Here is an 11,282-nt window from a genome sequence, read left to right as displayed (position 1 = left end):
ACATTAGTAACTCCCTTGGACTCCTTCTGTTATACAGGGTATATGTTTAAAATCTTCAATAGTTACATATTTTCAATACCGAACAGTTTATGTGGATCTCACCTCCCATACTGAGGTAATGTGATTAATTGATTAATATCTTTTGATATAAATCTAAATCAGTAGACATCATCGATAATCCTGGATAAAGATAATGTATACTTTCAGAAGTAGATATTAATATTATCTAATTTTTGATTCTCTGGCTTAGGTTTATTTTAAGAAATTCATTCGATGGAAACAAGGTTCAAGTTTTAATCAAATGATCTGAGGAAATGATCTGTAATTTCAATCTGCATTGGTTGGTTGAAAACCTCTGGACCCCTTTTATGAAGTACTCTTTCGACAAAATGAAATCTTTACATTTTTGATGAACAAACAGCAGTTGGAAAATATAGCGCCCAACTTGTACAAAATGTTACCTTTCTGTTCGATTAAGCTCAGAATGCAAATATTGTACTCGTAGGAAATGAGTGGATATAATTGTTATAATGTTATCATTAAAACACTATTTCCTTTGATTTCGTATTGATTCATTTATGGCCAACCTATCAATGAACACATTATTGGGACAGACAACTTTGCGTTGTAAAATTTATACTTTCTCAAATGTGATTTTAATTTCCTCTATCTAGTGAACTTGAAAAAGTAATTTTATGGATGGTTATTTCATATGAAGTAACTAGCACAACTATAAGCGAACAACTGTTGAAGACATTTTTAACTTCATGACCGAAAAAACGGACATAAATATGGTAAATGTCGAGCAATATTTATTTATAGGGATGTTAGAACACTTGAAAACAACTGTATTTTGTCAAATGATATTATGTTCGGAACCGATTAAGAGGGGCTCTTCAACATGTAAAAGGCCATAACGATAATCATTTTTTCTCATATAAGTTCTGAAATAACATAAGTGACATAATGAATTCAGATGTTGGATATTATATGAAGATACCATTTGCTCATAATTCTTTGATTCACCAAAAGAAGGGTAATCCTTTTCTGGACCTATTAGTGGTGACTAGTTTTTCAAGGTGTTACGTAGGTATCAAAATTTATTCTCTTCAGAAGGAACTCCTGCTCTATCATAAAAAAATCTATCTACTATATTTCCAAATTTAAATTTAAGGCTCGATACTTTTAGTGGATCCGAGGAATAAAAGAAGCATAATGAAAAACTGTGTAGGTACTAGTATCCTCAAATAATATGAAGGTCATCATATGGTGCCAATTCAAAAAATTATGTAGGAAATACCGATAATTATTGGGACTTCATTAAACAGAAAACACCATTTCATTTGATGTTTTATTTTTCGCTGAAATATTGCTCGACATCACCGATCTACCTTCTATATGAGAAAACTGGCACAGGTATTCAGGAATATTATTCCAGAAAGATCTTCTCCAGAAAGATGCCACATTGCAACTCCATCACGGAAATATTCATAGCTCAATGAGAGTAGTTCTCAACAACAGATGAAACATATTCTTCTGACCATTATAAATGTACGAACACTACCTGAGATATGGAATGAAAATATTTGTGTGATAGGTACATGAATCGAAATTGTATTTTCATTTCTGCATATGTTTTTCTGCCTAGTACATCAAATGTGATTTCCTTCATTTTTGTTCATATGTAAGGAAATTAGAAGTTCAGAAGAGTTGGACATTTCGAAAAAAAAAATTCAAAATCCTTTGACGTGAGGTGTCACTCAACCCCCGTTTCTTACTCAATTTCTTAAGTAAGATGTAACGCCCTCTCGTAGGTATTGCGTTTTCAAGACCTTTGACTATTCAAAAATGTGATCCTTATGAACATTAATGAACACATTTCATTCATCCTATGAGAAATATCGGGAGAGTCCCCTTTTCGTTGGCTCACCCTATATTGGTGGCCTTTATGGAGGTGAGATTCATCTTCGTAACATTCAAAACTCTCAGATATCGTTCACACAAAAGGGGAATGTGGAAATTAAACCCATCGCCAACAATTCCAGAGCTCGTTCATCCCGATCTGTCTTGGTAACAATTCTTGAAGCCATCAAACCGAACGCGATGCCCAAAATACCCCAACACAACAATTATTGGATGCCAGAAACAAATAACGTCAGCCCCTTCGCTAGATGTGTTAGCTGAAATCCGTCAGCCAACTGTATATTCTAATTATACAGGCGAAGAACACAAATGGAAGAGTAGTTATGAATCATGTGTGGAGAGATGACTAACACGAAGGGGGAGCGGTAATGGCGGCGTAGCAAGAGAAGGGAAGGCTGGGGTAGCTAAATCCTACTTAATTTGATTTATGATTATACGGGGGCGCTGCCATCGCCATAGAAAGGCATTTCAATCACATATCATTTGAGCGAGCGTGAAATCGAAGCCTTCCATCTGAATTCTGTTGTTTATTGTTTGTTCGATGGCCGTATCACGGGATTTTTCTTCGACAGTAGCGTTTGTCCTAACAGGATTACTGCCATAACGGCTCTTCACGATGTTGTGATTTGAAGTCAATGCGAAATTGGGTTTTATCTTGATTCAGGATTTGGTAGATTGGATTTGACGTAGTCTTTGTAAGAGATGCTCCAATTCCCTCCATGCTCAGAATAATGGCTTCAGTTAATGTTTTCCGATAAACGTAAGGAGATTTATCAGCTTCTACTAGAGAGGTGATACTAGTAGGGGAGTAACTGTCATAGGAAAACTCAATGACTTAACAGCTATTTCTGTAACAAGTACATAAATTAGGTCTTTATGGACGAGTCCAAAAGTTTATGGCAGAGCGAGCAAAGTGAGCGAGGCCAATAACTTGGGCAAGTCCATAAAGCCTAATTATGTACGAGTTGCATACAAAGCTTTATGTCCGACTGCAATGCAGAAATTTTATTTTCTGAAATGGGTGATTACTGAAAAACATTAAGTGCGCTTTTGATTTTCTCACCTTAGTAACAGTATTCTGGCTTACTTCAATAGTGAATTGAAGCTCACACAAGTTCTTCGCTATGGACTATATAGATGAATCGGAAAGTACTAAAATGAGTGTTGCCACGATAATATTGGGCCAGGAAGTAGTTGATGCTAGTTAGCATCAAGAGTATTGCAGATCGAAAACTGTGCTTTCACTTCGAGCTCGACTTCCTCAGGCTTGCATTTTTATAATAACAAAGAATGTGTTTTTAATATTCACTACCACACTAATGCTTAGAATAGTACTTCATAATTTTGTTTTTAGGTCGAAGATCAATTCTTCTTCCTTGAATAAAGTGTTGTTTGCATCTAGTATATTTACTTGACACAATGATAGTGACAGTTGAGTCCAATAAAGTAGTCAATTATGGACACTAAACGAATTCATAAATAAAGTGTTTATGATGAAGTCGAACATAAACAACTTTATTCACAAGACTGACAAAATCGTTGCAGAGAGATGTGTTGAATTCTCCGGATTTTTCTCACGATCATTCCTCAAATACTATCAGCCTCAGTGTGTTCATGAAACGGTCAATCCGATTCCTTTTCTCTATCTCTAGTTGAACAGAGAAATTCTCGGAATCATGCGTCAAAGCTTGAAACACCATTAATACAATTTAGCAGACGTTATGATATTGGATATCTGACTTGCTGCCACACTGAAATCTGCTGCTAAAAGATATCATTTTGCATATCTATGCTGGGGTGGTTAATTGAAAAGTGAACACTTTTCTATGAATATGTAATTAAAGCGGTTTTAATTAATTTATAGGTAAGTTTTCCAGGACCTTTAAGGATCGTGATAAAACGAGTTTTTGTTGTCTCAATGCCCTGATAATTCCTTTAAAACCTGGTATAGTTTCGGTGCCCATAATAAATTCAGATTCACAAATATTTTCTGCTTATAACCCAAGACTAAGTACTTGTCAGAAGTGCTGATTTGGCACAAGGTTAAATAACAAAAACAATTATATTGGTGCCAGAGATGAAAATGACTTAAAATCATATTGAGGAGTGAAGTGTACAATGATTTACTCAAGACGTAGATGTATCTGAGAGGTTGTTAAGACTTCTATGAAGTGTCGGTGTAGGATGTTTGTTGAATAATTTGCCTGAGAATTAATTCAACCCATCAGGAATATCACAAATTATGCAGTCGTATTTTTTCATTTCATAACCCTCAATAATCGTCAAAACTCACATGAAATACGCTTTGAAGACATGTAGGTTACAAATTGCTAACATAAGCATATTCGAATCCTTTTCTACTTTAGTTTATTTTTCACACTTGATGGTTTCTAACAGATTCAAAATGAGATGAAATCATATCAATCATATAGAATATGAAATCTTGAATACACATCAGAAGTCTAATCTGTTCCGAAGTTCTAAATTTAATTAAATATAAATTTAATAACAATTAATTCAGATGCATACCATCTGCTGATATGAATATCAACAAGTGATATATATTTCATGATATAAATTTAATAATAGTTGAGGAAATATACTCAATAACTCAATTAGACTGAAAATGAATGATCATTCTACTTAAAAATAGAACTCAACGATACAGCCTACAATGAATTACTATAATTTGAAAGGGATGCATTTACTTTTACATATTATAGGTAGTAGGCATATTTGAATTATTTATTCACTGTTCAAATGAAACGCCTGTCTTTATCGAATTATAAGGTGTGAAATTTTTATCCTTTTATCCAGAGTGAGTATACGGAAAATTTTGATCCACTGAAATATTCCTAAAATAGAAAGATATAAGGATAATTCATTTCTCAGTTGAAAATATCAATATTTTTCAATCAGTTAATAGCAGCTTAATTATTCCATTTGCTTGTGCGGATCACGTAGTTTGAATTTAAAAAAATTATCGTAGCAAAATACTATACTTCAATTGAAAATTCAAAAAAGAAATTTCAACATGATTAAAAACGTACAAAAACTTGGCGAGAGTACCTATATTCCCGCAGAATTTTAATCAGCAAAGAACATTGTAGATCAATTCATCTTTCAAATGAAAAAAATATTGAAGCAAATTGATTCTTCAGTGTGAACTACGTTTTAAATCGATAGCCTCTTTATTCTAGTCACAATAATAATCCTTGTGTTCAGCCAGTTCAGCCTGAACATTAAGTATTAGTAGGTACCTTAAAGTATTCATATATTCCTAGAAAACTCCAGTATAAAACATAATATCGTGATCAGATAATTGAGATAGATATTCACATAAATTCAACAATTTCCATAGTAAGTTTTTTGTGACAAAATATGGAGAGTTCTTTCTTTTATATGAACAATTTGAGATTTCATCAGTGTCCATACAATGAGCGATAAACAAAAATAAAACTGCCATAAACTTCCTTCTTAGTTCAGTTATGGTGTTATCAAGTTTGGGGCGAATCTCTGTGGAGGGTGAATTGCTTCTCTGAAGTTTGGTACTCAAGGGTGTATTTTAGCATATGTTTTCCTACGCGAACTCAGCGTAACGCAGACACGGCATCAAGGATCATGGATTATTACATCTCTATCTGTGCAGTATACAATGTCTCATTATAATTCCAAGACCCAAATCTGATAAGTTGATCAACCTTCGTTCAGGCATTTGGCATAGGGATGGTAGGTAGATATTCACCAGGATAATTGTCTAGTTGAGGTTGAAACTAGGAGTGTGCTTCCTGAATTCATGCACTTGCCAGATTTATGTTCGATATTGCGAGCAATCAAGAATGATCCTCCTCAGTGATATAGTAGCAGTTCTAATCTAGTGTGGGATTCGCCAAGAATATAATCCATGACGTAGGGTTTCCGTTTTTGTTAAATCATTTTCCATAACCGATAATCTTTTGATTGATCCAGATTCCAAGCGAATACAACATGAATACGTTATAGATTCGATATTATACTACTACCTAAACACTTCTTCACTTGATGTCGTATTTATATCGAATAATATTCGAATTCAACATATAGTTTCCCGAACGTCAAGATTTGTTTTGCATGATTCAATTCTGAATAAAAAAAAAGTAGACAAAACATAAACATATGGCTCGACAATGAATGCTTTAGTACATGCGAGTCTATCTGTTTAGTTGCATCAATTGAAAAATTGTTCTATACTGCGATTTGGGGTGAAAAAAGTATAGAAAATTGAGACACTTTATTGAAAGTGCTTATATTCACAAAGTGCTATTATTGTTACCCTATTTCATTCCATTTTTACGACGATTGAATATAGGTTCTAAGCAGTATACCGAAAATATGAACTTTGTGCGTTATGTTTTATGTTTAAGGTCATTCGGTAGATAGTTTTGGTGCTCCATTACGAAGATGACAGTGAAAGAAATGTGGCAAAGTTGATGAAAATTACTTCGAAACTCTTCAGATCTACAATTGGTGAACTGAAAATTTAATTTTTTATCGAAGGAGGTTGTAAGAATTTGGTTTGTGAAAATAAAAACATTAATTGAACTTTCTTTGCATTCCTTTTACTTTTGAAAAAATGTCTACTGCCAGAATGTCTGTAATTGAAACATTTCTGTGCTGAAAATGATTCGGTATTTATGAAATATTTTTTTATCAAATCTATCCGCGGTCCGTAAACAATCTGATTTTCGAAGAAAAGATCTAGTAACTAGAGATTACCAGAATGTGGGATGTTGCCAGAACACTTGAAAGTCTTTTTCAATTCTACCAGGATACGAATTGTAGCCAATGGCGAGGCTTTTCGAGAAATTTTTTCATGTATAAATTCATAGGAGAGATAATTTCAACTCGGAAAGTTAATGACGCAAATGAATATTCGTTTTTCAATGAAAAATTTTTTGAATTTTTTTTCCGAATGAAAAAATTTCTGACTTTCAGAGATGACAAACTGATTGAATTGAATTATAATGAACACCTCATATAAATTTGTGATTTCTGACGTAAGATATTAATTTTATGTTTTTGAACTGACTAAAACGGTGTAGACCCCTCTCAATGGTCAGAATCTATCTTATGGTTCCGGAGCTATATTTATTTCCAATGCTCAAAAAATTCATATTTTTAAACTTACCACCAAAAAAATCTTCAAATCTTCATTTCAGAAACAAGTACTAGTTTTTGATAGAGGTGATAATAAGAATTCTTCTTCAATGATTCCAACCCACTCGTTTAGACCCATTTTCGACTCAAAATTTGTAAATAGAATAATAGAAAGTTTTTTGAAGCTTTATCTCAAGCACAAGTAAACAATACCTATATATAGCAATGGGAAATAAAAAATGTAGACAGTATAAAAATGAGTATATTTTCGTCCGTATAAAAATATTTACAATAAGAATAAATATGAGTATTCATGCCCAGTCTTATCTTTTCCTTATTGCGTCTTCTTCATTTTATTTTGTACGTAATTCCTTGAAACACTGAAGAATTTGATTGTTGCCTTAGTCGTTTGCACCAAGACAATTGCGATAGTAACCAAGCTAATCACCAAAGCTGCTATGATATCTAACATGTAGTATTGGTAAAAGGGAGTGTTTCTTCCTTTGTACATAAGATGCTTCGCCCCGTCGTGACGAAGAACATACTCAATCCACCAAACGGCTTTCTCAAGAGCTGGAACGATCTGATCAGTTGCGATGGCATTGAGCTCGTTCATATGGTTTTGATATCTGGAAATAAATTGAGGGATATTAAATTTGAAACATTCGAGATGTAAGAATTAGTTGATCACTAAGAAGTCAAACTTTGTTACTTACTTTGGATTCCTCATCATTTCAAGAATAGCGTTTTTGAAATCAGCTTTATTCAATTTGTTGTAGTCCAATGACAATGCAGCACCTTTGGTTACCATATGGTGAGCGTTGTAAGGTTGATCTCCGAAAATAGGCATCAGCAGGAGTGGTACCTTCATGAAAATAGCCTCATCAATTGACTGAATACCGGCTTGGGAAATGAAGAGTTTAACGTTTGGATGTGCCAGCACGTCTTGCTGTGGAAGCCACTTTTGTATGAAAACGTTGTCAGTCCTGTTCAGCAGGTTCTCTTTCTCGAATTTCCACAAAACTTTGTATGGCAACTCTGCGAACACTTGTAGGATGAGTTCCAACTTCTCTTCGGGTATAAGAGCGCTCTTCATGTTGGATCCGAGACTGAAGTAGACCACTCCTTCAGTGGAGGTGTCCAAGAAATGTTTCAAGTCCTGAAATGAAATAATCACGCCATTAGTAATCATTTGAACGCAAAGTAAGAGTTATATATGAACGAGTAGAAAAGTTCTTTTGTCCCATAATCCTCTGGAACAAAAGGACTTTTCTCCTCGTTCATGATGAACCACTCGCATTAATCAATCTTCCAATTAGATTTATTAGATAATTTTCCTGAGAAATTTAAAAAGATTTTGAATGATACTGACCTTAGGCAATGGTTTCGGCTTTTGAATATGTATTCCAGAAATTTCCACTAAGTTCGGAACCGATGGTTTAGCATTCCTTATGGCCAAGTTTGAGTTGACAATTACCAGACTGAAGTCTTGGACGATTTCCTGCATTGGTCTGATGTCTTCGTCAATATATTGTGATACAAGTTTGTCCAATTTTTTCATCAGAACGAAACGGGTTAATACTCTTCCAGTCAAATCCAAAGCAGCGCTGAGGAGACGATCTTTGAATGTTTGACTCACAGAAACGTCCATGGTGATATCAGGCTCCATTGCTGGATTCTTAGGATTACCGATCAATTGGTTTCCAAAAGGCGTAAGACCAAGAGAAGTTATTCCTATCATTGGGCAGTTGTAGATATCCTTGAGAGCGTACATGGCAGGGTAGAGGTATTCCACTAGTAACAAATCGAATGTTTGGTTTTTATTCTTGATTAAAGCCTGAACGTCCGGATGACCAAGCTGATAATGTGCCAGCATCTCGAATATCTTCGAGAATCTTTTCATTTCACCGAGAAGTGATTTCTCCTCGAGCATACCCTTCTCATTTTCATCTCTGAAAATTTTGTATGAAGCACTAACATCGATTTCCGTTAAATTCGTGAGTTTGCTGTCGTGTAAAGGGTTTGGTGTGATGACGGTAACTTCATGGCCTCTAAGGGAGAGTTCCCTCCATATTGGCTGGTACACCACTTGATGACTGTAACTAGGGGTCATGAACACACCCAAAATTTTGGCACTATATGCGTGGCTGGCACAAAAGATGAGCAGTAACGTAACACTGAATTTTCCCATTTTGCTGGGCATGTAACGGACGATTACTGTCTGAGGAAGAGTCAATGTATTTCCTGAGTTTTATACACAATTCAGAATTGAGAGATTGCTAGATATCGGTCAATATCAGATAAAAATAACAATACCCTTTCATGTTGTTATTTTATCTTCAACGATCATCCCACGTGAAATGACGTTTGAGGTTGGATGATTTTCACAAACTTCAAATACGGATTAACGAATTTATTTCTGTGAGGGGAAATCGATTTTGAAAATGATAAGATGAGAGATCTAGGAAGATTATTCGGATAAAACGCACTGGCCAAAATGTTTGATACTTTCGAGTAGTACCGTCGGATTGGATTGGATACCTTTATACAGTTTCGAGAGGATGTGGAGTTGCCTAATGCAAATTATGAATGAATGTGGACAATTACACTCGAATAATGATTTCATTCATTTTGGTTGTCGTTATAATCATTTTTATTAGAGAAATATTACTTTTGAATAGGTAAACGTATTTACTTTTGAAAATGAAACTATTTTAATTGAGGATGGGTAAATTGTACTCATTTCCTGCAAGTTAACAAGTTTTCTTCATTGAAAACGAGCTGCATTCCGGAGTAGGATTTGTTTGAAGTACTTTAAAATTCGTATGAAAAACAATTATTATCCTTCTGACCTGAATTCAAGGATTCAGAGGTTTTTCACGTATAATATACAGGGTATCCCGAATTGCTTGATTTTGGCTGTTTATAATACTTCCGGACTAGATAGGTAAAAACTTTGAATGGAGTCCTGGACTCGATTTCCCTAAAAAATCCATTAGTCGAAACCGACTAACAATATCTTCATTTGTCTTGAAGATATAACCAAATTTTGATATTTTGTCGATTTCGAAAATATGCCATAATATCTTAATTTTCGAAAATATCTAAGAACGAATAAAACTTTCTACGCAGGCACTGTTTTACTGGGACTACGACACTATATTTATTTTTTTCTAATCTTTTGTATTGAAGGTGAAAAAAACAACTTTTTTTTTGTTCTAAATACGAATGAATTTTTATGATCTCAGGTCATAAAGAAATTTGCTTCTCAAAAATATATATATGTCGATATATTACTTACATCTCAAGGCCAAATAATAAAAAAGAAATAATCTCTAACTGTTGAATCTCTCATATATTATTCTATGAATGAAGTGGATATAAAATTTTCATAAGTTTTTTGCTCTAGATTATTTCCAAAAAGAAGCCTTGCCATAGATTGAGGCAACTTACATATAAAAATAGTTTATTCGGGAATCAGTGGATGAGCAGGCATGGTCCTATTGCCTGGCCAGCAAGATCATCACACCTCAATCCAGTGGACTTTTTCGTATGGGGATATGTTAAAAATAGAATTTCCAAGTCATAAAAAGGGCTGATTGATTTAGAGCCGAGAGTCAGGAACGCAATCAGAGACATTTCCTGAGTTATGCTGTTGAATACACTGAATTATGTTAGAAAAAATCTCGAATTTGCTTTGTTCACAGAATAATGAATAACAATTCGAGAAAAAAATTATAAATCCGAGTATATTGTCTTACAAAGAAAAATATTACGAGGATAAATATCCCACCTAAATACAAGTAAATAGATATGAGATTTAATACAGAGTTATTATTATTATTAACATAAAAGTGAAGGGAGGGGTTCTAAACCCATAAACCCTAGAATTAATTAGTAACATTTTTGCCCCAGCAATAAACAAACAGAAAGTTCTTCATAATTTGGAGACGGATACATAAAAACTAGTTCCTATTGAATTCAGACAGTTATAAATTGAATGGATCAATACGGTCGATGTGCTAATATATCAATAAAGATAAATTCTGTTATAACTTATGAAATCTGTCAACTCTCGGCATCTTCTGGATTGTGAAAGAATTCAATGGAGAATGAATGAATGTTTATGAACATCTTGTTGTTATTTGAGGGTCAAATGGATAACAATGGTTTTTCTTCATTTCGGAAAATTAAATTTCTGAACACTCCATCAAAACAATGTT

The 11,282-nt window shown here is 34.0% G+C and overlaps 1 protein-coding gene across 1 annotated transcript; it reads right to left on the bottom strand.

Annotated features, from left to right (window-relative positions):
- Positions 1–7,305: 7,305 nt before the first annotated feature.
- On the bottom strand, positions 7,306–9,297 carry LOC123309809 (UDP-glycosyltransferase UGT5-like). The gene is made up of 3 exons (XM_044893079.1): positions 8,432–9,297; positions 7,776–8,218; positions 7,306–7,688 (listed from the first exon to the last, which is right to left on the bottom strand). The coding sequence occupies exons 1-3, from the start codon at positions 9,260–9,262 to the stop codon at positions 7,394–7,396; spliced, it is 1,569 nt and encodes a 522-aa protein (XP_044749014.1). The 5' UTR covers positions 9,263–9,297; the 3' UTR covers positions 7,306–7,393.
- Positions 9,298–11,282: the final 1,985 nt, after the last annotated feature.

Source organism: Coccinella septempunctata, chromosome 3, assembly GCF_907165205.1.
Source record: "Coccinella septempunctata chromosome 3, icCocSept1.1, whole genome shotgun sequence".
Classification (NCBI taxonomy): Eukaryota; Metazoa; Arthropoda; class Insecta; order Coleoptera; family Coccinellidae; genus Coccinella; species Coccinella septempunctata.
Note: the sequence above shows the minus strand (reverse complement) of the source record. Positions and strands in the feature narration are given on the sequence as shown.

Bases quoted from the DNA above. Each gene is read 5' to 3' on its own strand.
- LOC123309809 (XM_044893079.1), bottom strand. From the start codon at position 9,262: ATGCCCAGCAAAATGGGAAAATTCAGTGTTACGTTACTGCTCATCTTT. The intron at 8,219-8,431 runs GTCAGTATCATT...ATTTCATTTCAG, and splicing joins AGCCGAAACCATTGCCTAAG to GACTTGAAACATTTCTTGGA. The intron at 7,689-7,775 runs GTAAGTAACAAA...ATTTATTTCCAG, and splicing joins GAAATGATGAGGAATCCAAA to ATATCAAAACCATATGAACG.